General features: G+C 29.3%; 1 protein-coding gene across 1 annotated transcript in view; it reads left to right on the top strand.

Moving 5' to 3' along the window:
• Window positions 1–6,467: 6,467 nt before the first annotated feature.
• Window positions 6,468–24,121, top strand: part of LOC129912775 (uncharacterized) — a 132,430-nt gene continuing 114,776 nt past the window's right edge. The window contains exons 1-2 of the mRNA XM_055991230.1: window positions 6,468–6,672; window positions 7,354–7,619. Of these exons, the coding sequence (XP_055847205.1) occupies window positions 7,559–7,619 (61 nt within the window). The 5' untranslated portion in view covers window positions 6,468–6,672; window positions 7,354–7,558. The remainder of the gene's footprint in view (window positions 6,673–7,353; window positions 7,620–24,121) is intronic.

Here is a 24,121-nt window from a genome sequence, read left to right as displayed (position 1 = left end):
TCTAGAGCTCTACGATTCCATTAAAAGTGTGTAAGTGTGTGTGTGGGATGGCCTTGCGTTGTCAATTTGTATAGTAGGTACCATCAATATTTTTTTTATTTTATATTTTTATATAGATACACCTACCTCAATGCGAATTCGATTGTTATATGCACCATCATATACGTTCGTTCACAAATTGCATGGCGTTTTTATTATTTCAAGTGACCTGCATTCCCGTGTGCAATGAGCCGAGTGAAAAAACGATTATTTTGTTTCTCTATGTCTTTTACTTTTCTACGTGGGACTAGGACAGGATGTTCGATTTGGTTCAATTCCAATCAAAGAGCCCCTACATAAACTTGAGCTCAATTAGAATATACAACACGTTTTCAAAAAAAAAAAAAAAAAAAAAAAATCATCAAAAATTGGCCCGAATATTCAGAAATCTGAAAATTTGTATCATAACTGATATTGGTGGTTGTCTTCTTCAGCTTGCTAGTACTCAATTTGATTGCTTTGAGTTGAATTTTTGAAATTCAAAAGAAATTCGGTGATAGGTGGAAAATATTCAAGGGATTATTATAAGCTGATTTGATTCTTTTGAAAGTTCCAAATCAGTGACAGTAAATAATATAAATATTTTTCTCGAGTTTAAAATATTTACTATTATTTTATATTTTATATTATCTAATGTTTTAAATTTAATATACCTATTTCATACTGTATTTTTTTTTTTGAAAACCAAAAGATATTAAAGATTTTGAAAATTTGGCCTAATCTCATTGGGGCTTAGAATTCTGAAAGACTAATAACCATTTTGCTTAAAAAAAAATGATTTAGTAAAACAAGGTGCCTAAATTTTGGGGGGATATATTTTCTGTTGAAATTTTATAAGATGATGAAAACACTTTGACTTTTTTTCTGCAAGAACATTGGCAAAATTCGCAAAGAAAAATGTTTTTGAATCAAAGTGGCGTTCGTTGATTTTAACTTGTTTTTTGCATCAGCAAACATAGCCAGAAAAAATTATCTTAAACAACAAAAATAAACTTTTCATTTTTCTGCCTAGGCAAAAAATAAAAACATTTTTTTTTAAAGATTTTTACTGGTGCATTTTTTTGTAAGTACAATAAGATTTAATTAGTAAAAAGTTTTGTTAAATACGTTTTTTTTTTTTCAAAGATAATTGACCTGAAAGTAAAAAATTATGGTGGGAAAGAAAAATTAAAAAAAAGCCTTGAAAAATGTATATTTGTGTAATAAAAAAAAAATAAAAGTATCAGTATAATTTTTAAATTCATTAACAAATAAAAATATTTGTCCCAAAATTCGGATCTTAACAAAGGTTTTAGCATCATTATTAAAAAAAAATTATCATACGCATGAACCAGGACATATGTTTTTTTAAATCATGGCTTCTCAAATAGAGCTTATTTTTTTTTTTTAGAATATACCTCTTACATTTTTTTTAATCTCCACTTATGGGACACCCTCTTTATTACATTATGTACTGTTATATGTACAGTACCTACACATTCAAATAATGCAAGTAAAAATACTGATTGCTACTATGAATATTTTTTTCCGTGTAATTTCTATATTTTTTTTATAAAATAAAATTGTCATTCTGGGGAAAAACTTATTTTATTTAATTTTTTATTTCTCCATAAATTTTCAAATAAATCCCCCTACTTAAAAAAAATTATAGACATCGGTGTGAAGCACTAAATGCGGTTTCCACTCTTCTATAATAAACATGAAAATAAATTTTATTCATTTTTCGACGAAAAAATCATCCTGAACATAATTTTCCCCGTTAGATTGCTCTTTAATATAAAATAAAAATAAACAAACCAATAAGTAATAGACGCGTCTTGTCGTGGTGGAAATAAAAACAAAAAATGGATTATTTGTTTCGAGATTATTAGGTCAGGGTCAGGCTCACACATAAGATTAATTATTTTATAGAAACCGGTGAAAATAGTGAAGTGTATATTATGTATGATGTTTTTGTTTTAATTTATGTATGTTCTTGCCTTATATTTCAATTCAGGTCATTATCTTCTGAGAATCAGAAAAATAAAAAAAACCTTTATCTATGTTTTTCTTATTATTTTTTTGCAATATTATTGTGTTCTATCTTAAATGACGAAATTTAAATGCTTCAATGTTTCATTAATGTTTCATTAACATTATTCCCACTAAGAAAACAAAAAAAAATTATCAAAAACAAAGAAACAAATGCGACAAAGTAGATGACTTGAAAGAAAACTAGACAGTGTAAATAACTCCCATTTCAATGCATTTTTCTTTGTTAAATTTTTCAAAAAACAAAAAACATCTAAGGATGCTTCAATAAATATAACTGGGCCCTTTATTTTGCGTTGTTTTAAACTATAAAAGTATTATTTTAACATTGAAGGTCATGTTGATATGTTATATATAAAAACTACTAGTATCAACTGAACTAGTTTATTTTGGTTTCACCAACTGATTTCTTATCAGACACTGCAACGAATTTTTTGGTTAGTGTACAATGTACATAATAATAAATAACCATGCAAAAGTAGCATGACAACCTTTGACTCAATGCAAAATTATATTTTTATTAGGTATGAAGCTAAAGTAAAATTGGTTAAGGGCACTGTGGCGTATACGTAACATTTTTTTAGGGAAACAATAAAAGCATACAATTTGATCAATCATAGATGATAATGCGATACCTTAGTCTAAAGCAGGCATGTCAAACTCAATGGTAACGAAGGGCCAAAACAGCGAGATCAAAATTTTTATGGGCCGCAGAAAAAAGTAGAACTAAAATTTTTATAAAACAAATTATTAAAAAAAAAAAACAGGAAAAATGATTACATTAATGTATTCCATTTACCATGTTTTTTCTAAGACCAAGGTTAGTTAGGCTGGATCTTATAGGTAACTCATTCGTCTTAATGACTTAAATAACAACTCGTATTGACAGGTACATTTAACAGGAAAAAAGCAAAGAAAATCAAGAGAACTTGTCTTTCAAAGACATAAATCTGCAAGCCTTTTTCATATTCAGTATGAAAGTTTATATTTTTTTGTGGATTATTTTTAATACGACCGATAAGGATAGATACGGATTAACTTAAAAAAAAGTAAAAGAATTCATAAATTTCGATAAATAATAACGTGTAAAAGGGATTAAGCTCTTAAAGACATTTTCGTTTTGATTCTACGATTTCGGAATATGCTTGAGTCTCAAAGATGCTATATTTGTGCATAATGGGGTTCTTGCCATAAAATTAAGAATGTCACGTTATTCTTCCTAACAAAAATTAAAGTATTGCACCAATCTGGAAACTCTCTGGTCATGAAATCCTTAGAAAACGTCTTTTAGGGCTGTACGTTATTTTTTATCAAAATTTAAAATTAAATGAGACAAAAAAAATGTTGGATATCTCAACAAAAACTTAAAAAATTGAGCAACATGAAACAAAAAATTGCAATTTTTTCGCTTATGCCTAATAATATGGCAAAAAGTACTGTAAATTATAAACTTAAACTCGAAATTATTAAAAATGTGGACTGGGCCGCAGAGTTAAGCGTCGTGGGCCGCATGCGTCCCGCAAGTTTGACATGCCTGGTCTAAAGTGATGAATCTTAAAAATTTTTTTGATAGTCATTTACGAGGATTTATGAGAAATGTGCCAAAAAGCCATTTTAGAACGTGTATGTTGGTTCGAGACAAAAAAAAATGAATTAATTTGGAAATAAAATTATTAAAAATCGACGGCTATACCTTTTTGTAAAGAAAAAAAAACTTCTTTGATCTCTGGAAGACAGTTGTTACAATAATTTTTTTTTGAAAACCGAAAGCATTTATTGAAATTTGGAAAAGTATATGATATTATTGACATTATGAAGTATTGATACAATTTTTTTGAAGTAAAATAAAAACAAAATGGCGGCTCTATAGCTCTTTAAAGTTGCGTCTATAGTTTGCGCCGTGCAATGCCCAAGTCCAGAAAATTATTTATAATCAAAAAAGAAATTTTTTTCCAATAAAATATATTTATATGCATTGCATGACCCTAAATTTAGTAAAAAAAAATGTAAAATAAAAATTAGAGACCAAAAAAAACGAAAAATCACAATGTTTTTTTATACAAAATTTGTTAAAAAAAATATTTATTGTAAAAATCATATTGATCTTTTAGGTTCATGCTATGGCCAATTATAAGTTAACTAGTAATTTGCATTTTATTTCAAGTCAATAATTTCATTGGTTTTTGAGTTACGTTGCACGGCGCGGAAAAAAACGCGTTTCGAGAAAAATGCGTTTAAAGTTTTCGTTTTCGTACTGTGGTAGGTTCGGAGCGCGTGGGTTTCGGGACTATCTAGGGACTTTTAAGGCTTCATTTAAGGCTAAGGACCACTGAAAATAGTTCTTCGGTTGATAAATGAGTTTATTACGCAAACATAAAAAATTCCAGAGGGATTTCCCCCCTTAAGTTGTTTTGAAATTGTTTTTGAAGAATTTATTTTCAAAATCAAAATATTGCAGTTTTTTCAAAGTTGTATGTTATGTATTAATTTAAATTATGTTATATCGAGCCCTTCCCGCCAAATAATCGTTAGTAACGACATAGCACTTATGATGTTTTTTTTTTTATTGCAGAAAAATCTTTATTATTTTTTGTATAGACTTATTGAAGACAATTTTGATGTGAATGTTTTCTTAAGCAATTGTTGATTAACACAAAAAAGTTTTATTTTATTCGTTTGTATAGTGTTAAAAAAATAAAATTATATGTTGTCCATAGTACATAATTAAATTTGGCGCTTACGAACATTTGGCGGGAAGAGGGATCGATATACAATACATAATTTTTTATAAGTATCTACTAATTCAGTTTTCAAAATGCTCTTATTTGGTTTTTTAACCAAATCAGAAAACCCGCGATAAAAAAATGTTTTTTTTTTTAAGGACTCTCATGATTTAAATTTTATTTTTCTATAAACTCCTTTTTATACAAAACCCCAAATGGAACATACTTCGTTTTGTGGTCATAACCATTTAAACTGGAATTTAAGTAATTATTAAAACCAATTTTATGAATATATTCAAATAATAAAGCTATAATTTATTCTTTAAATTTGACATTAAAGCAAGTACGTGTGACCAAGTTAAGCATATAAATTATTTAAAGTAGCGTTAGCGTTGAAACTTTTGACTTAAAAAAAAAAGCAAAACCAAAAATTTGCATATATTTTTATAATTAAGCCCATGTAAAACTATTTTCACCCACAAGAAATTTTCCAGCAATTTTTTAATTGTCAACCGCAAAAAAAAAGGATCTCAGTTTTGTATCAAAAAATTTTTTTAAGGGGCACTGTGTCGTATGAGTAACTTTTTTGTTGCGCAGAGATGTTTCAAATATAAAGGGATTCAAATGGGAATTTTCTTTTTAACCCACTTCCAAAAAGAAGAAGGTTATCAGTTCATCTTTGTATTCGAAAACTGTGTAGTCCTTTTATAGGATCCACGAGAAAACCATAAATTCAAGTTTCGATCCAAGGAAGTCGGTTTTGTTCTTTTTTGTAAAAATGAACTTATTATGGCTTATTTCGCAAGATTAACTTATCATTCTAATTACAACACAAACATTTTAAATTTCTTTTATATTTTTTTTTTTTTTAATTATTTCAGCAATGCCTGTGCATCTTAATTTTAGTTGAAATTTTTATCTTCGTTTTTATTCAATTTTATTCCGTGTGTTAAATTATGAAAGATAAGTAATTGGAAAATGATTTTTTAGCTGGAGATACGTACAAATCGTGTTTTGAACATTTTGAACGCTTAACTTGGCAATTATAATATTTAATATAAATATGGGAGAGTTTGAATCTATTTTTAACAGTTATTTTTTAATTTTTAAAAGAATAGAAATGTCCCACAAAATATTTTCTAAAATAATATGAAAATCTGTCCAGCTATATGAAATTATTGAGATTTAATACTTTTTTTTTTTATTTTACCGACAGCACTGTTATCAAAAGTGATCTTCTCTTAATCAGGTGATTCTTATGTTTGTTTTTCTTTTGTTTGATGCTTTTGTGTCATTATTATAATATTCGATAGCGTTGATTTTTGACATTTTCTCTCGACATGTAATTTTGTATTTGATTTATGATGTTTATGCGTCTCGATTTAAACAAATTTCCTGAGAATTTCCCATACAATAGTCCAACTTAATGATAATGATAATCAAGCATCATGATGCCGGCCGGCTTATGGCATTAACATCAACACCCGTTCCGACAATAATAACAACAACAACAACAACAACAACTACAACACAACCAGTTTAATTCAATAATAATAATTTTTGATTCTCTTAGTGTTTTTTTCATATGGCATGGGTGCTATTGCTGCTTATTTTGCTTGTTCTCTCTCTTTTTCTCATCAGTATAATATAAATTTTTATAAAGAAGACCGTTTTAGCTTGTGGAATCGAAGCGGACGGACACAACAGACAGCCACTGGGTCTTGCGTCTCGTCTTTGTATAAATTTAAAGCGAATTGCCACAACGATTTTAGTTTTTCATTTGAACCTCAAACGATTTGATGTTTTTCTGCGTGTTTTTTATTTCGTAATAATTTTTTTATTCGTCATTTAGCGTTACCGCGCAATTTATTTACCTTCGGTAATAAAGCCTTTTACATTCAATATAATGTGCATTATAATAAGTCCATCAATTACTTGAAATTTATCCACAAAAATATGAAAATACAATAATTCTTTAACAAAAGTGCCATTGAAAGAAAGAAAATTATAGATACAAAAGACTTACAATAGAAAAATAACGTAATAACGATTTTTGACATCAATAAAAGGGGGAACACCAGGATCGATTTGTATTATACTTTAAGTGTAAAACATTTTTACATTCTACCCCGTGATACCCCGAGTCATAGTCATAGAAGTTCATAGGCATATAGAGGAACCCCTTTATGTGTTTATAATACACTGACCAATTCGAGGGGGTAGTTAGGGGGTGAGGGAGGGGGGGACTAGGCTACTTAAAAAGCAAACTTGAAAAGCAAACACCATAGAGATACATCAAACGAAAACCAAAGTATCGCAATCGGGCATCGTGTCGTTCGTTAGGTGTATCGTGTATCTCTCCGTTTCCAGTGAATTGTCAACCTTAGTTCAAGTTGGTTGCTGGTGTTCGCGATTATTAAACATTTGTTTTTTCTGAATCTTTAATATTTTTTTCACTCATCTTTTTATTTATAATTTTATTTAAAAATAATAATTTATTTTAATTAATCAAAAATAAAATTTAATTTTGTGTATTTTTTTTTCTGTTTTGTTTTTATAGAATTTATTTATCTGTCTTAAAACAAAAAAATCAATTCAAAAAAAGTATCTTAAGCACAAGCCGGTGTTGGTCGTGCAAAGAATAAAGTGTTTTATCTACTTCCAAGCAACTTCCTTTAAAAAAAAGTGTGATAAAAGATAAAAAACTTCAAATTAAAAAAAAAAAAATCAAATAAAAATAAAAAACAAGGATCATTATCATCAACATGAAGCTCTTACTTGGATTACTTGTATCTTTGGCAATAAGTTCGGCATTTGCTCTTCCAGGTGAGTAAATATGTTGTTTGTTTGTGTCACTTTTGTTCATTTAAAAACAAAAAACAAAAAAAAGAAGGAAAAGTTTCTTGTTTACTCTTTTAAACTACTCCACCGTTTCCTGGTGGGTATACCTATAAACAATCGATTTGATTTCAATATGTCCTTGAAATTGGGATAGGAAGGAGGGTGGTTTATCAAACAATAGAAAAACAAAAATCTTTGTTTACGTTTGTATTTATTTTTAGTCTTTTGTTGGTCTTTTTTTTTTTACTATACCTATCTACACTTAGAAAATTTATTGGTTTCGGATGGCAAGCTAAGGAACATGACATAGCTGAGTGGTTTAGTGAGTTATTTTGTGTGGGAACTTTTTTAGCATTCTTAAAAAAAAAAATTACCCATGCCATGATAGACAACGAAATTTCTTTTTGGATGGGTCAATGTACATAATCTTACAATTTAATAATTCCTTGTGTTTGTTTTATAAAACAAAAATATAGAAAGACACTTTTGGTAAACTTTGGATTGTATGTGCCTGCTTAATTGTAGTATTTAACTCAAGATAAGTAATAAGGTATGAAATTACGATGATGTAGGATGCAAAAATAGTAGACTTTGCATTTCTGCCTTTCTGTCTTCACCCCAAGCTACAGGCAAAACATCTGAAGCGAATTGCTTGAAACTTGTTAGTTATGAGTTTTTAAAGATTCCCCTTTAATTAATTTAAAAATAAAATTTGTACTATTGTTAACGGTAGGTACCTGCCATAGAACCGTTTTCTTGATTTCCGTAAATCATTTAACAAAATATTTATTTTTAAAATTAAGAACAAATTTTCAACATTTAAACAAAACGCTTCTAACGATTGAAAGTAAAACGTGTAGGTACTGGGGCAGATAAAGTCTTAATTTGAAATAAAAAAATAATATTTTTCGAGCCGTTATTAACGGTACCTGCCATAGAACCGTTTTCTTGATTTCTGACTTTCTCATATAAACCATTTAACCGATATTTTTACACAGAAGCGTTTGAAAAGCCGGAATGTTAAAATGTCTTTAAATTTTCAAAACCTTCCGTTTTATATTAGAAAAATTTCAATTTTTTTTTTTGAAAAATCAATTGCTTGAAATTGGGTCGACAATTTTTTACAATTTTCGAAAAAAAAAAATTCCAAAAATTCTTTGTTATACCTACAGAAATTAAATGGCATACTCAGTTTAGAGATGTAATCCATTTTAAAGGGTGTCTTATAATATTTTAAAATCATTTTTACATTTCATATAAAATAATTAAACAAAATAAATTAATTTTTTTTGTTTTGGTAACGCTATAAAAAACTTTAACATTCTAAGCAAATTTTAACATAAGAACAAATACGTCCGACCCAGTCGTGAATTTTTTTTTTAAAGGCTTTAAGAATTTTAAAGCCAATCGTCGGCAGGGTTCCCAGGTTGAGGGGAAAATCACCATTTTTGCCGATTTTCTTAGACGAAAGGGATAAAATAGGGGACGGGGATAAAAAGGGGAAAATATATCTAAAAGGGGAAAAATTTAAACTTACAAAAACGTTAGACACAATCTTTGAATAATGTAATCAATTTAAATAAAACTTAATTTCGAAATAAACTATCGTATTCCACGCTAAGTGGATTTTTTAATTTGACAGCTCTACTAAAAACTAGGGTGCTTCCAATTTTTAATTCACTCCTCAAAATATTTCATTAAGGGAATCTGTACTTTTTTGGGTATATCAAACGAAATTTTCAGCCAGCAGCCGCGGCAGTAAAATAAATAAAAGTAAAAAAAATACTTATACATTTTTAAGACATCGTTGTTAAAAAAGCCTGCCTTAATCGGCATAAATACTATATGATTTACAAAAATACATTAAATATAGAAAATAATATCCATTTTTTATTAAATTAGCACTGATATTTTAGATTTACCCTCAAAATTAAATTTATGAAGTAGTTCCATACTTCATAAATTTTATTTTGACTGTTTTGAGTTTGAAAATGAAATATGTATTTTGAGCTTCATTTTTGTTAATTTTTTTTTATTTACTTATGTATGTCCATTATAAAGTTTTTATTGTTATGAATAAATTAAATACAAAATTAATATGTTTAAAAAAAGATTTAAGTACAAAAATTTAAAAAAATAAATATGTACTTGCATTTTTTTTTCTTGAAAAAAGGGGATTTTGTTTACGAAAAAGGGGAAAAATGAACGTTTTGGTGTTAAAAAAAGGGGATTTTTATTTTGAAAACCTGGGAACCCTGATCGTCGGTTCAAAGGAAAAACTCACTTACTGCTATTCAAATCCTATGTAGTTAGTGAGTTTTTCCTTTGGACCGAAGCAGTTATCAAAAATATCTTTGTTATACAAGAAATCAAATAGCTTTTGAAGTTAGTAGGCACCATCAAAAAATATGTTTTTTCTCAGTTTTAATACAGCTTTTAATACCCTTTCTACATTTTTTATATACATAACTATAACTATTATGAACAAGATAAAAAACTTTAACATTCTAAGCAACTTTAAACAAGTATGTATGTGCTACCCAGTAGTGCATTTTATTAAAATTTATCTCGAATTTACGAAAAGAAAATTGTTAGAAAATATTTAGCCATTTAATTAATTGCATCTACAAAACGGATCATTTAAGACCAAACATCAATTAATATAACGTATAATATATGATCAAATAAATAAACTAATATTTAGTTTTATTTCTACTAGAGAAATTAACACAAATTTTAAGTACTACCCTGTATTTTCTTTATATAATATATAGTAATTCGTTGGTGAGTTTTGTTAATTGGAAAATAAATAACTGAATAAGAATTTTTTTTTTATTTCTGTAAGATTTTTAAAATTTTGGTTATATGTATTTGCTCCAGTCGATATGAGATTCTTTTTTAAAATTTTCTGTCCAAAATCAGATTAAGATGATTTTCATATTAATCTACAAATTTTGTTCCACTTTTTCAAAGTCGAATTCAGTATTAGAAAAAAAAAAAAACACTCTGAAAAACTACGAACAAAAATCAAACTTAAAGATCAACAAAATTAGAAAAGAAAAATTAGAACAAAAATTTATTTAAAAAGGTGGTTTTGTCATTTAACATTTAAATTGAAAAGGTTTTTTGGGAGTTCTCGGTGGCGTATGTGGAACTTTTTTGTAATTTCATAACTTTTAGTTTAATGAAATGCTTTTATATAGCTCAAAAATAACAGTTGTAATAAAAAAATAAAAGTTGCTTGACACCTCTAGAATATACTCACCAAAAAAATGAGCTCTTAATATTAATGGGAAGATCCTTCGCAGTTATATATTTTTACATCAATGTTATATTAAAAAAAAATCGATTTTCTAGCAAATTTTTTTTACATATTCTTGTAGAAAATTGAAGGCTCTACAAAAAATGCCGTACACATACATTTTATCTTAGCGTTTAAAAGATATTCGAGGTCTAAAGTTTGAGAAAATCATCAAAAATTCGTTTTATGTTCTTAATTTTGAAACAAATTGAAAGATTTAAATAATCAAACGAGTAAGACATATTCTTGTTGGAAACAGATTGCTCTACAAAAAAGGCCATGAAAAATATTCGAGGTCAAAGTTAAAAAAAAGTTATAAAAACTTTTTTTAACTTTTTTTAATTCACTGAGAATTTATTATTTCCAAATAAGAAAGATGTATTCTTCTAGGGGCTCAAACGTTCTACCAAAAATGCCATATTAAAAATCGATTGCATTAATTGTTTAGAAGATATTTGCGTATCCAAACCCTGATGCCCACTGATTCATTAGTTTTCTTTATAATCAGTTGGTGAACATATTCTAGAGATGTCTAGCGAACGATTTTTCGAAATATAAAATAAAAAAATAAATAGGTAGGTATTCGATTTTGTTGTCCCACCCTAAAAAGTACATTACTTAACAACACAAAAAAATATTTTAAAAAATATTGCAATAAAATACTCATTTCAAATTAATGCATATACTCATGACAATCATAAAATAAACAGATTGAATATTAATTTTTCTTTTTCTTCTTAGAAAAATGCAAATAAAGTGATTTTTATTTTTAGTTTCTAAATAATTTGTTTCGCTGATAACAATTTCTGTTTTTAGTTTTTAATTGCAGTTTAAGTAGCCTCGTTGTTATACAGTTTTATGAATGTTTTAAAGTCAATTATAATTTAAATAAATTCAAAGTCGTCAGTTGAATAAAATCGCTTTGAAAAAGTTTACATGCACTCAAACGAATGGAGTGTATAGTTAGTATCAATGAATTTTAAATAGGTATCACCGAAAAAAAACCAATATCAATTTAACATTTTTTAAATATCAAATTAACATTTTTTAAATATCAGCCAAAAATGCTCTATAAAATGTGTTTTATGATATTTAAAATATTAAAATAACATTTTTATTATCAGGATGATATTTAAATGTCACATTTTGGAATTTTTTTTTGATATTTTATTATCATTTTTTCATATCAATTTCTCATTCTAAATTATTGAAAAATATTAAATACAAAATTCTTAATGTGTACTAATTTAAAGGCGCTTTGTGTTTTTTCGAAGTAAAATGTATGATTTACTGAGAAAATTTGATCGGCACTAAGATTTTACTTCACATAGTTTGGGAGAAAGTAACAAAACAATTATATCACCTATAATAGAAAAAATAATATCATCACTATTTTGTAAAGAATATTCCCTTTCAGTAATGTTTTGAAAAAAGAAAGAAAATTCTTAAAATAATAAAAATAATAAAAATGAAAAGGAAAGAAATAGGTTCCATTATAATAAACTAAAGCGTAAAATCTAGTCAATATTGATATTTTAATTGTCAAAGTGAAATTTTCACTATCCATTAAAACTTAAAAAAATGTCAAAATGATATTTTAATTGTCAAAGTGAAATTTTCACTATCCCACCTGAAATTAAAAAATGTCAAAATGATATGATAAAATATCAAAATTGATATTTTAATTGTTGGACGGCTTTTGTCACTGAAAAAATGTTAATTTGATAGCTGTTATTATCAAATTTATTTTTCGGTGTATGTTGTGGATTTTTTTTTGTATACCTAATATATGCACTGCATATTATGCAGTTTCATGAATCTATAAGCTATTAAACTCTGTATGTTATTATCAAAAACTAAACTCAAAGCTTTTTCATCGGATTAAATTTCCAAGCAAATTCAAAATGTGATGAAATTATGAATTCCCGGACTATAAAAATCATACAAAAAACTTGTTATTTAAATTCCCATAATAGAACTGCGTATGAGAAAATCTTTCGTCGCAAAAATTATGATTTTTTTTTTAATAAATGATTTCAGTTTTTGTCATCTTCATCATCATAATAACCATTATCATCACAGTGGCTTCGTCTATTTTTGGAGACATGTTTTATGCATCACGCATACATGTTTTTTTTTTTTTTTGTTTAAGCTTATAAATTAAAATGTATACAACAAAAAAATAAGAAAACCAAGAAAAGTGCTGAATTCATTTGCTTGTTTGTTCGATTTAATTTTGCCAGAGAAAATGCAATTGCATACATAATTCCTCGATTGCTTTTTTATTTTTATTTTTGAATAAAAAAAAAAAAAAAACAAAATTGAATAATGCAATTTCTTATATATATATGCGACGAGATGTGCATTTGCCTCCTCTTCTTGTTGAATTCAGATGAATAAAACAATTTAAATTGGTTTGCTTGATTGAATTCGTATATTTCTTTCAATGAATAACTGTAGTTACTATTTTTTCCTATATACATATATAAAATGCAAAAGAAATTGCGAGCTACATGAACACCACCAGGTTCCTGGGTGATCATCGCAACAACAACTTCCGGGGGCATCGCATATTGCAAAAATAGATTTTACACAAAAGACACTTTTAATTTAGCAGATGTACGAGTACCCTAGAAGAAAATGTTGCCACAATGTGTTTTTTTTTTTTGTTTTATTTAGAATTGATTCCATGCTGAATTAATTTTGTGTTTGTGATCGATTTATTTTACATTTTAATTATAATTAGCATTTTAAGATTTATAGATCGATTTTAAAATTGTTTCTTCTTTTTTATTTATTTTTAAATATGACGATAAGCCAGAAAAGGATATCACACAATCAGTGGCGTTGCGAGGAGCAGGGGGGGGGGGGGGCGAGGTGGGCGGAAAGCTACCAAAGAAAAATGGGGGTTTATGTACATACATTGTTTATTAGGGTGTGTCAAAATGCAAAAGTATGGAATATTCAAATGTAATAGCTTTTAAAAGTTGCATTACTTATCAAAAATAAATCCTGCGTTTACAATTTTCATTTTAATTAATATCTTTGGCTCGCTCAAAATATAGGAAGAAATCGAAGAAATTTGAATTTTTAGAGATTTTTTAAATATATGTTTTTTTTTTTAATTGCGCCGTTTGAATACAAAAACAAATATATTAAATATATATCTTTATAAGAAAAAACTTTTAGGCTTATATTACTTGGAATTGAACACTTAGTAAAGAAGCTGCGAAATAATATGCGAAGAAAAAAAAAATCATTTTTTCATATAAAATCGTTTTTTTCCTTACAACTTCAAACGATTTGAGCTTAAAAAATGTCTTTTTTTTCGTTTTTTTTTTTACTTTTTTTTGGCTTGTAGAGTGTAGACCAGGGTCGATAATTTTTGAAACCAAAAAAAAATCATAGAAGAATGAAACCTATTTTAAAAGGAGGTGCATATGATAAAAATTAAGGGAAAAATAAATTACGGGCGAGCCGAGTTCGGTAAAAATTGGTATATCTTGATTTTCGGCAAAACTACAAGTCCTATGGAAAAGTTGTAGGTAATAAGAAGATCTACAACTTTTGTATCGACAGTTTTTTCACATAACCTCAAAATATTATGTGAAAAATTTAAGTAACCGAGTTTTTGGGATTTTATTTTTATCTTTTTCAAAATATAAAATTTTTCTACGAAATTTGGTGAAAACTTACCTTATTATGTCCCAAATACACTCTATTTATTTGTTTCACAATATTTATTTTTGGCTCAATATTTTGGCTCAATATCAAAAAAACACCCTTATTTTCAATCGAAAATTCACGTGTCAAAATATCAGATTTTTTCAAAAAGTAGTTTGTTAAAATGTCTACTTTCTGATGGTGTAAGAAAAAATTTACATATAGGTAAAAGTACACTAGTACATGTTCTCGTAAAATGCAAAAAATTAAAAAAGCTTGATTTCGAATTTTTTTTTATCATTGCTTGTAATTTTGGCCTATTTACTAAAAAAAAATTTCGAATTTAAGCTTTTTTCATTTTTTTGCATTTTACGAGAACAGTTTTGATATTCACCCAATTTTCTATCGAATGAGCAAAAACAATTTGGGGGTGGTACTGCTGGGTCAAATTATAAACGCACTGGACTATAAAATCATTTTTTGCGAGTATTTTTGAAAGAAACGTAATAGTTCTCCATCAGGGTACTTTTTGAGTGTTCATATTTTTGTCTTAGCATACTACCGTGCTTAATTTAGTATTGATAACTTTTCAAAAAAATGTTCAGTGATTTCTCATCAGTACCTTTCAGTATATTGTATAAGAAATTCCCCCATTTCAAACTTATCTACGAGTAAATTTATATCAGTGCATATAAACTTTTTCGAAGCAATTTATTTTTGTAAAATATTTTGTTCAAAAGAACTGAAGTTCAACTGACAACTATGAATTTATTTAAATTATAATTGACTTTTAAACATTCATATGACTGTATGACAACGAGGCTACTTAAACTGCAATTAAAAACTTAATGCAGCAAGTTGTAATAAACGAGAAAAGATACTAGCAACTACGTAGGTACATGTAAATGCTATTTTTTTTGCATACTTATGCCAACTGGCAATAATTAATTATAATACTGTAGTTTTTTTTTTTTCATTTCTCAGAAAGATGAATAAGTTTTATTTTAGAAAGAAATTGATGATTAAAAATACTTAATGTGTGTTTGTCATCTCAAGATTATCGGGTTAATTTTTTAAAAATAAGTTTTTCTAATGTTGCAAAATTAAATTTGTGTTTTAATTAAACGGGTTTCTTGTACAGAAAATACAAATTAAAATTACCATAAAATTGTTCCTTAAGAATTTAATTTGATTCTTGTGTAATTTGGGCAAACACCAAATTGTTCTCTTACAAAATCTTTAGAATGTATGCTTAATTGAAAAATTCTAAGATGATAATAAATGCTGTTACCACAAATTCCAGGACAAAAAACATTCAAATAGGTAATTAGCTTCATTATCCTTACTAACGATAAAATTTAATGCTTCCAAAACTATTTTTACTAATCAGATCCTTGTCTTCTTGAAAATTAACCACAAAATTAATATCCTAAATGACCATACACACTCATATGTATGGTTTTTGAAAAACCCTTTAGAAACATAAATGTGCATAAATATTTTATACCGCAACCTTAGGTATCTATAGAAATATTCGAAACCAACCTTCATAACTCATCGGGAACTACTTTAAACTTAAGAATGTCCACACTACCTCTCCGACCGACATTCCTTAAAGTCTAAAGATAGACATCCGGATTCGCACTTTTATTGCTCTTTTATATCAGTTAACCTTCTTTTCCATCGTCATCATCATCAGAATGGAATACCTTCATGCCTCAATTAGGCACTAAATAAGATTGGAATTTCCATAAAACTGAAAACCCGCATACCATTTACCACCATCGCACCATCAACCATCATTCTCACCGCAAAATTACGGCTAAGCCCCATTACCACTGAACCATACCAAACTGAACCAACCAACCACCCGGTTTATATGGCCTTGAGGGCGAATAAACTTTGGCAAAAATAAAGTAGCTTCGATGTCGTCCGTCGTCGTCGTATTGTCGCGTCACCGTTTAAAGTCGTCATACATTTGCTTCACGCTGATTCAGCTTAGATACTCTTATGTTGTTGTTGTTTTTCTTTTTTTTTGCTCACACTACTGTGACCTACCGACCTAAAACTTATATATCCTTCTTGAGTTTCAAGTCCAAACCACCTGGTGACCGATAAAATTTATTATTCCAATCATTTCGCATCAATTTTGTCTGGAGATTGACCGGCTATCTATATATAAGAGTATATAGGTAAGAATATACAACAACAAAATCACACTCATACAAGAAGCAAAAGCGTATAAGAATATAAAGGGAAGAAAAATTAAAATGATATTTTTTAAATTCCACTCACGATTTCTATCAAATGCGACTCGCCTACCTTTTTTTGATTTGCGATTAAAGTTATATTCGAGAGCGGATGGAATCACAAACAACAACAACAACAACAACAACAACAATTACAGCAATAACCAAAGCACCCATCATTTTACCCTTACTATAAAACACAACAGTAGTCGCTTCTTTCCCTCCCGACCACTCCCCCCGCCCGCCACCGAGCTGATGACATTATTTCTAAGAGGGACGAAAACTAAAGTGACCAGATAAGTTGATAGTAATGGCTTGTATTTTTGAAATTACAAAGTTTATAAAAATAACAAAAGTTAACAGGGTGCCCCTGTTTTATGTACTATGCAGAAAGTTCAATTCTGAAAATCTCTCTGGCTACTAAAGAAATGAACATCTGAACATACAACAAATAGAGAATGATATTTGCATTAACGATGCCAAATTATTCTAAGAAGGTCATTTGTGCCAAAAAGGCTGAGCTAATGGCCAGTGGCGTATTGAGGGGGGGGGGGAGGGCGCAGGGGGGCTCAGGGGGGTACGAAGTTGTCGGGAGCAGTAAAATGCTACTATACGACTTTCAGTACCGCAGCACAGTGCTTTTCTCTCGATCAAAGATGAATAATAAAAGAGAAAAATTTGTAGTACATTTACCATATCAAAAATTTTTGAAACATTTTTCAGCCCCCCCCAAATTTTTTTCTGGATACGCCATTGCTAATGGCTCTAATCTTAGTTTGAAAAACTAGGTTTTAGGTAGTGATGAAAACTATCTAATGATTTGAACTATCGATAGTTAGCAACTGAATGATTCGACTAGTTCATTCATTCATTTATTCATTCCAATAAAAACTATCGAATAAAAACTATCGAACAAACTATCGAATAAACTATCGAATAAAAACTATCGTATAAAAAAACTATTCAAATGAAAAAACTATCGTTTAAGGAAACTATTTGAATGAAAAAACTACACGGTGTTACAAAAATGAGGTTTTAAAATATACGCGGGCGGAGACCTATCACGTTTTGTAGAGCTAGTCGCACTGATTACGAAACGGTATTTAAAAAGTCCTTAACACCGCCAAAATCTGGAGTTAGGAGCAAAAAACGATTTTTTTGACCCTCACTAGGGTGGTCCAATTTTTTGGTTTTTACATTTCCTTTGTTCCCCACTCAAAAATTGGTTGCATATGTGTTTTGTATTACTCACGTGAAATTTCAGCTTTTTAGGTGAAGTGTAAGTGGGCGCTCAACAGGCTCAAAGTTTTTACTCAGATGCTGTTCTAGCTAGGTACTCATGCCTAGTAAATTATTTTTTTTTAATTTATCATGTGAATTAAGTTGCGAAGTGGTCAAATTTTTCATGAAATGTTTTTTCTTTCATAAAAAAACACTAGTTAAGTGATATTTTCACCGATTTTTTTGTTCATTTAAATTCGTCTGTAAGTATTTTTTGCTTAAAGTTAAAACAAAACAGAATTGATCAATGAAATATGAATGACTCAAAACCAAAGAAACATGAAAATCATTAACTTGGCTGTCGGAAGCATGCGTGCTTATCATATTTAAGCCAAATTCCAACTCAAAGCCAAGTCCTATTACGATATAATCAGATATTAAGGGTAACAAAGTCTAATATTTCAAAGCTGATGAGCGCCCTCTTTCTTTTACTTTTGAGAGCTAAAACTCTCAGCATATGTTGGTATAGATGTCTGTAGCAAAATAATGGGTGGGGAAGTAATGAATTATATGGTTTATTTTTTTGCCTTATAACGTGGACCACACTAACCCTCACCCATTAAAAAAAATCTAGCTTCGTCAAATTTTTACCCATTTTTGATAGGAGATAAATATACCTTTTCAACAATGTATAAAACATGTAACTCGATTAAACCACCTAGAATTTATAAGCTGTCAAAGTTCAAAAATTAAATTTTTTTCGTCATTTACCCAACTTCGACATCAAATTAAAGTATATATTTTCACAGCAACATGCTGTTTAAAAAATATATTCTAAAATAACATTTATTTCAAAATCAAACGAGGTATTTTTTTTTTTCGAAATCAGTTTAAAATTGGCTTAGAAAAAAAAATTTTACGATTTCAACCCAGATACAGAAATTCGAACTTTTAGGTATAGAACAAAAATGTTGTTTTGACACATAGTAGGATAACCTGGGCGCCAGGATTTGATAACAAGTTTTTGTAGAGGAGTTGAATACAAACATTTTTTTCTTTGGGAGGGGGGTCTTTCTCCCCCCGTTTAGGTGGGAGGGGCAGTTTTCTAAAAAAAAAAATTATAAAAATAAAAAAAAAAAAAAATATTAAAAAACAACGGCAACACTTACAGTAATAAATGATAGCATTTGCGAAAGGCAAAATTGTACATTTAATTCTAATTTTGAAATCAATGTGTTATAACCAATAGTTTTTGAAATAATCGATTTCAAAGTTAAAAATAGGCGAAGAAAATTTTTTAAAAACTCATTTTATACAATTTTTGTCAAGACTGTGAATTTTAATAAAAAAATTACTCACCCAGAAAACTACCTCAATTGATTCCTTATCGACAGTGAAAACTATATGTTCCTATGTCTTCTAGTTTTTGAGAAAATTGCCCCTAAATCCAGATTTTGGGGGTGTTTTGGACTTTTTAAATGAATGAATGAATGATTTAAAACTGTCGAATAAATGAATATTTTACAACTATCGATAGGATAGTTTTTATTCGATAGTTCCCATCACTAGTTTTAGGTATACTGTTAAGGTTGCTGCCTGCTTAGCTACTGAACATACCTACTTGAGTTGAAGTAATGAATCAGAATGAGTTTAAAGAAAAAATTAAAATGTCTTGATAGCGATAAAAATACTGCACGTTTGTTAGCAGTTTCATTTAACTCACTTTCTGAAATAGATCTAGCAAGTGTCAAAATATGCAAACTGTCACTTTTGTTCACTGCCGCCTTAAAGCTGAAACACAATCACGCTTCAGGGCGTCGCTTCGTTGCGTTACGTTGAGAAATCCTCAAAGCGCGCTTCTGTCACTTTGACTTTGAACAGCTGATTGCAACATAAAATCTGCTGTCAAATAAAAAAAACACACTCACTCACAAAATTATTGGGCCAAGTCTTTATCTTGATTTAATTGTGGAAAAATGAAAAAGGATATTAATGTGTTTAAAAAATGCATAGAAATTTGTTTATTCTTTAATCCTATATTTATAAAAACAAAACCAATCAAAATATATTGTTTTTAACAATAAAACTCAGTCTAAAACATCATTAAATTTTTTTTGTTTTTAATACGTAAATTGTTTTGATTTAAAATATCTCGATATCGTTTTTTTGTGCAAAATCTATATAGAGAAATTAAAAAACACACATAGTTTTGCAATAATTTTTTTTTTTTATTCACATTTGGCGCAATAATAATGTGGGTGACTGTAACTATGTCTGTTAAATGTCAGAAAGCGAGCAAAAGTTCAGTCTGGTTGAACTTTTGCTCGCTTTCTTACGTTTCCTTACGTTTGTCAAAAAAAGCGTACGTAAGAAAAGCGTCATTGTGTGAGGATACACAGATTTCCTATAGTTGAACTTTTCGCAGTTGTCAAAATCGACGGCAAAGCGTGATTGTGTTTCAGCTTTTAAAGTCGAATTTATGAACTCTGAATTTTAGTGTTGTTTCCCATTATTTCACGTTGTCACTTATTCGATTGAAAAGAATGGATTTATAAAATCAAGGTTTTCAATGACCTTCTACAAATTTTGACATTTTAATGAATTATAATTATGTATGTATTAAGTATTATAATCCTTGAACAAATTTTTTCTTCCGAACTCATGAAGTCCTTTTTAACATTTAAACTTCCAAACGGTTTTACAGAAATTAAATTTGAATACTTCTTCAAGTTTTCTTTGAATGGAGAAAGCATCAGAAAGATTCACATACACGACTTCGGATTCGGTTTCAACGACCCAACATATTCACACCTCCAGATAAGAGCTTTTGTTTTTTTTGGTTTTGACATTTTTTTGAGAATATCTCGGAAACCTGACGCGATAGGGCAAAATTGACTTCGAGTCTGGATTCAGCGACCGAAAAACTATATGATTAATATATTCGCACATCCAGATCAGAGAAAACAATTTTTTTTTTCGTGACATTTTTTGAGGTTATCTCGAAAACCTGACGTGATACGGCAAAATAGACTTCGGATTCGGTTTCAGCGACCCAAAAACTATATGAAAAACCTAGTCGCAGTTGTGTGGCTGTGTAATGAATATTTGCACATCAAGCTTTAATTTCTTAAGCAACTTTTACCATAATATCTAGTTCGTGCAACGCTGTCGTATATTTTATTTCTTATTGCTATTTATAAAGTCAAACAACAGTTTGATTCGTCCCTACTCTCTAACAATTGTTTTCTTTAAAATGAGCGGCCAAAAATATTCTACCTATCTAATTTCAAAATAAAGCAGATGACACCAAACAAGTCAAAATTTCAGTCCAAAATTGAAACAAGGAATTATATCAAATGTAGAAAGTCAACAAGCGGCTATAATGCATAACAATGTCGTATATTCGCAGGTCGTATAACATGCGAAAACGTATTCATGCGAAACCCTTTGGCTGCTTTTAAGGTGTTTACGGAGTCCTGGACATGTTTTTTTGCTCATTTGAACATGAGGCAGTGGTACACATGTGGGCACGCTTGTAAGCATCCAATTACATAATGTGCATTTCGCATGTATTTTTCTCATCTGTTTGGTGCATTTGGTGTACCTATATTCTTCTTAGTATGTGACAAACATATGGTCACTTTTCCTGAAATTAGTCATTAGTGCCGCATGTTGCATGGGCTATTTTTTATGTTGTCCTCATGTCCAGTGCGATGCAATTTCCAGTTAAGTATTGCGTAAAGTTGGAACAAAGAAACTTCTTAATTAATGTTTTATACCCAATTTGGTTTCAACCATTTTGAAATGCCAAATTCTTAAAAGGTACAAAAATATATTTTCCTAGAAGAATGAACTTTGTTGCAAGCTTTCTGTTTCCTATTCAAGCTATGAATTGCGAAGCCCACATACAAAAAAAATCATAAATCTCATTATAATTTTCCCTGAAACTTCCGTTAGTGGGGTTTAAAATTATTTAAAATTCAAAAAACGTATTCAAACCATCCCTGTTCTATTTTTTTGTGTTCCTTAAAATCAACACCTACACCAAAAATTCCAATAAAAAAAGAATCGTTCTAGCATTTATTTATAAGAAATTATTATTCCCTATTTACCTTAAAAGGTGAAAAAAAAAAGAACCTTTGTTGCCTATGAATGACCTTAGGGTTGGATACAAAAAAGTTACAAGTGGGTTATTCAAAAGAGACAAAAAAAAAGGAACAAAAACATTTTCCTTCGTCCATCCAACGAGGTCCGTCAAGCTGGGTACGCCACAACCGAAAATCCAAAATCTGAGTATGCAGGAATTTGTTGCTAATTTGTTGCTAATTTGTTACCCCAATCCCGAATTTGTTGCTCCTGCCCTTACCCCTTAAATCTGTGGCGTGCCCAGCTTGACGTCAAGCTGGGTACGCCACAAATTAAAATTCAAAATTTCAAAAATGTAAGTATGCAGGAATTTGTTGCTAATTTGTTGCTAATTTGTTACCCTAATTTCGAATTTGTTGCTCCACGTTTTGCCCTTCAAATGCACATTAACAGATTATGCAAAAAAGCTAAATCGCCCAAAAATGATCGCACAGTCAAAAAAGTGGTATCAATAGAAAGAGGTCCTTGAAACCTTTTCAAAAAGGTCCATATCAAGTTTTTATTCCAATCCCTTCATGTTCAAAATGCCTTGTGGAGCTTGAATGCATTTGTGGAACATATGTGGATGAAACGAAAAAACGCAAAAACACGTAATACTCAAAATTTCAAAAAAATAAGTATGCAGTAATTTGTTGCTAATTTGTTGCTAATTTGTTACCCCAATCCCGAATTTGTTGCTCCCCCCCTTACCCCTTAAATCTGTGGCGTACCCAGCTTGACGTCAAGCTGGGTACGCCACAACGCAAATTTGAAAATCTAAGTATGCAGGAATTTGTTGCTAATTTGTTGCTAATTTGTTACCCCAATCTTGAATTTGTTGCTCCACGATTTGACCTTCAAATCGACTGCAACAGATGCAATTTTGTGGAGACTTTTTATCTATACAATTTTTCAAAAAACTAAAAACGCCAAATTTTTGACAGAATTTGTTGCTCTGCAAAAAGCTATTTTTAAATTTTCTATCATTAATTAATCCCATCTTACAGGAGGAAAAATAATTTTTCGATGACGTCATCCAACAACGCAAAAAATCGTAATACTCAAAATTTCAAAAAAATAAGTATGCAGTAATTTGTTGCTAATTTGTTGCTAATTTGTTAACCCAATCCCGAATTTGTTGCTCCCCCCCTTACCCCTTAAATCTGTGGCGTACCCAGCTTGACGTCAAGCTGGGTACGCCACAACGCAAATTTGAAAATCTAAGTATGCAGGAATTTGTTGCTAATTTGTTGCTAATTTGTTACCCCAATCTTGAATTTGTTGCTCCACGATTTGACCTTCAAATCGACTGCAACAGATGCAATTTTGTGGAGACTTTTTATCTATACAATTTTTCAAAAAACTAAAAACGCCAAATTTTTGACAGAATTTGTTGCTCTGCAAAAAGCTATTTTTAAATTTTCTATCATTAATTAATCCCATCTTACAGGAGGAAAAATAATTTTTCGATGACGTCATCCAACAACGCAAAAAATCGTAATACTCAAAATTTCAAAAAAATAAGTATGCAGTAATTTGTTGCTAATTTGTTGCTAATTTGTTACCCCAATCCCGAATTTGTTGCTCCCCCCCTTACCCCTTAAATCTGTGGCGTACCCAGCTTGACGTCAAGCTGGGTACGCCACAACGCAAATTTGAAAATCTAAGTATGCAGGAATTTGTTGCTAATTTGTTGCTAATTTGTTACCCCAATCTTGAATTTGTTGCTCCACGATTTGACCTTCAAATCGACTGCAACAGATGCAATTTTGTGGAGACTTTTTATCTATACGCTTTTTCAAAAAACTAAAAATGCCAAATTATAGACAGAATTTGTTGCTCTGCAAAAAGTTATTTTTAAATTTTCTATCACCACCCAATCCCATCTTACAGGAGATAAACTAATTTTTCGATGACGTCATCCATCA

Source organism: Episyrphus balteatus, chromosome 1 (assembly GCF_945859705.1).
Source record: "Episyrphus balteatus chromosome 1, idEpiBalt1.1, whole genome shotgun sequence".
In the NCBI taxonomy this organism is placed as follows: domain Eukaryota; kingdom Metazoa; phylum Arthropoda; class Insecta; order Diptera; family Syrphidae; genus Episyrphus; species Episyrphus balteatus.
This window is presented reverse-complemented; position numbering and strand designations above follow the sequence as displayed.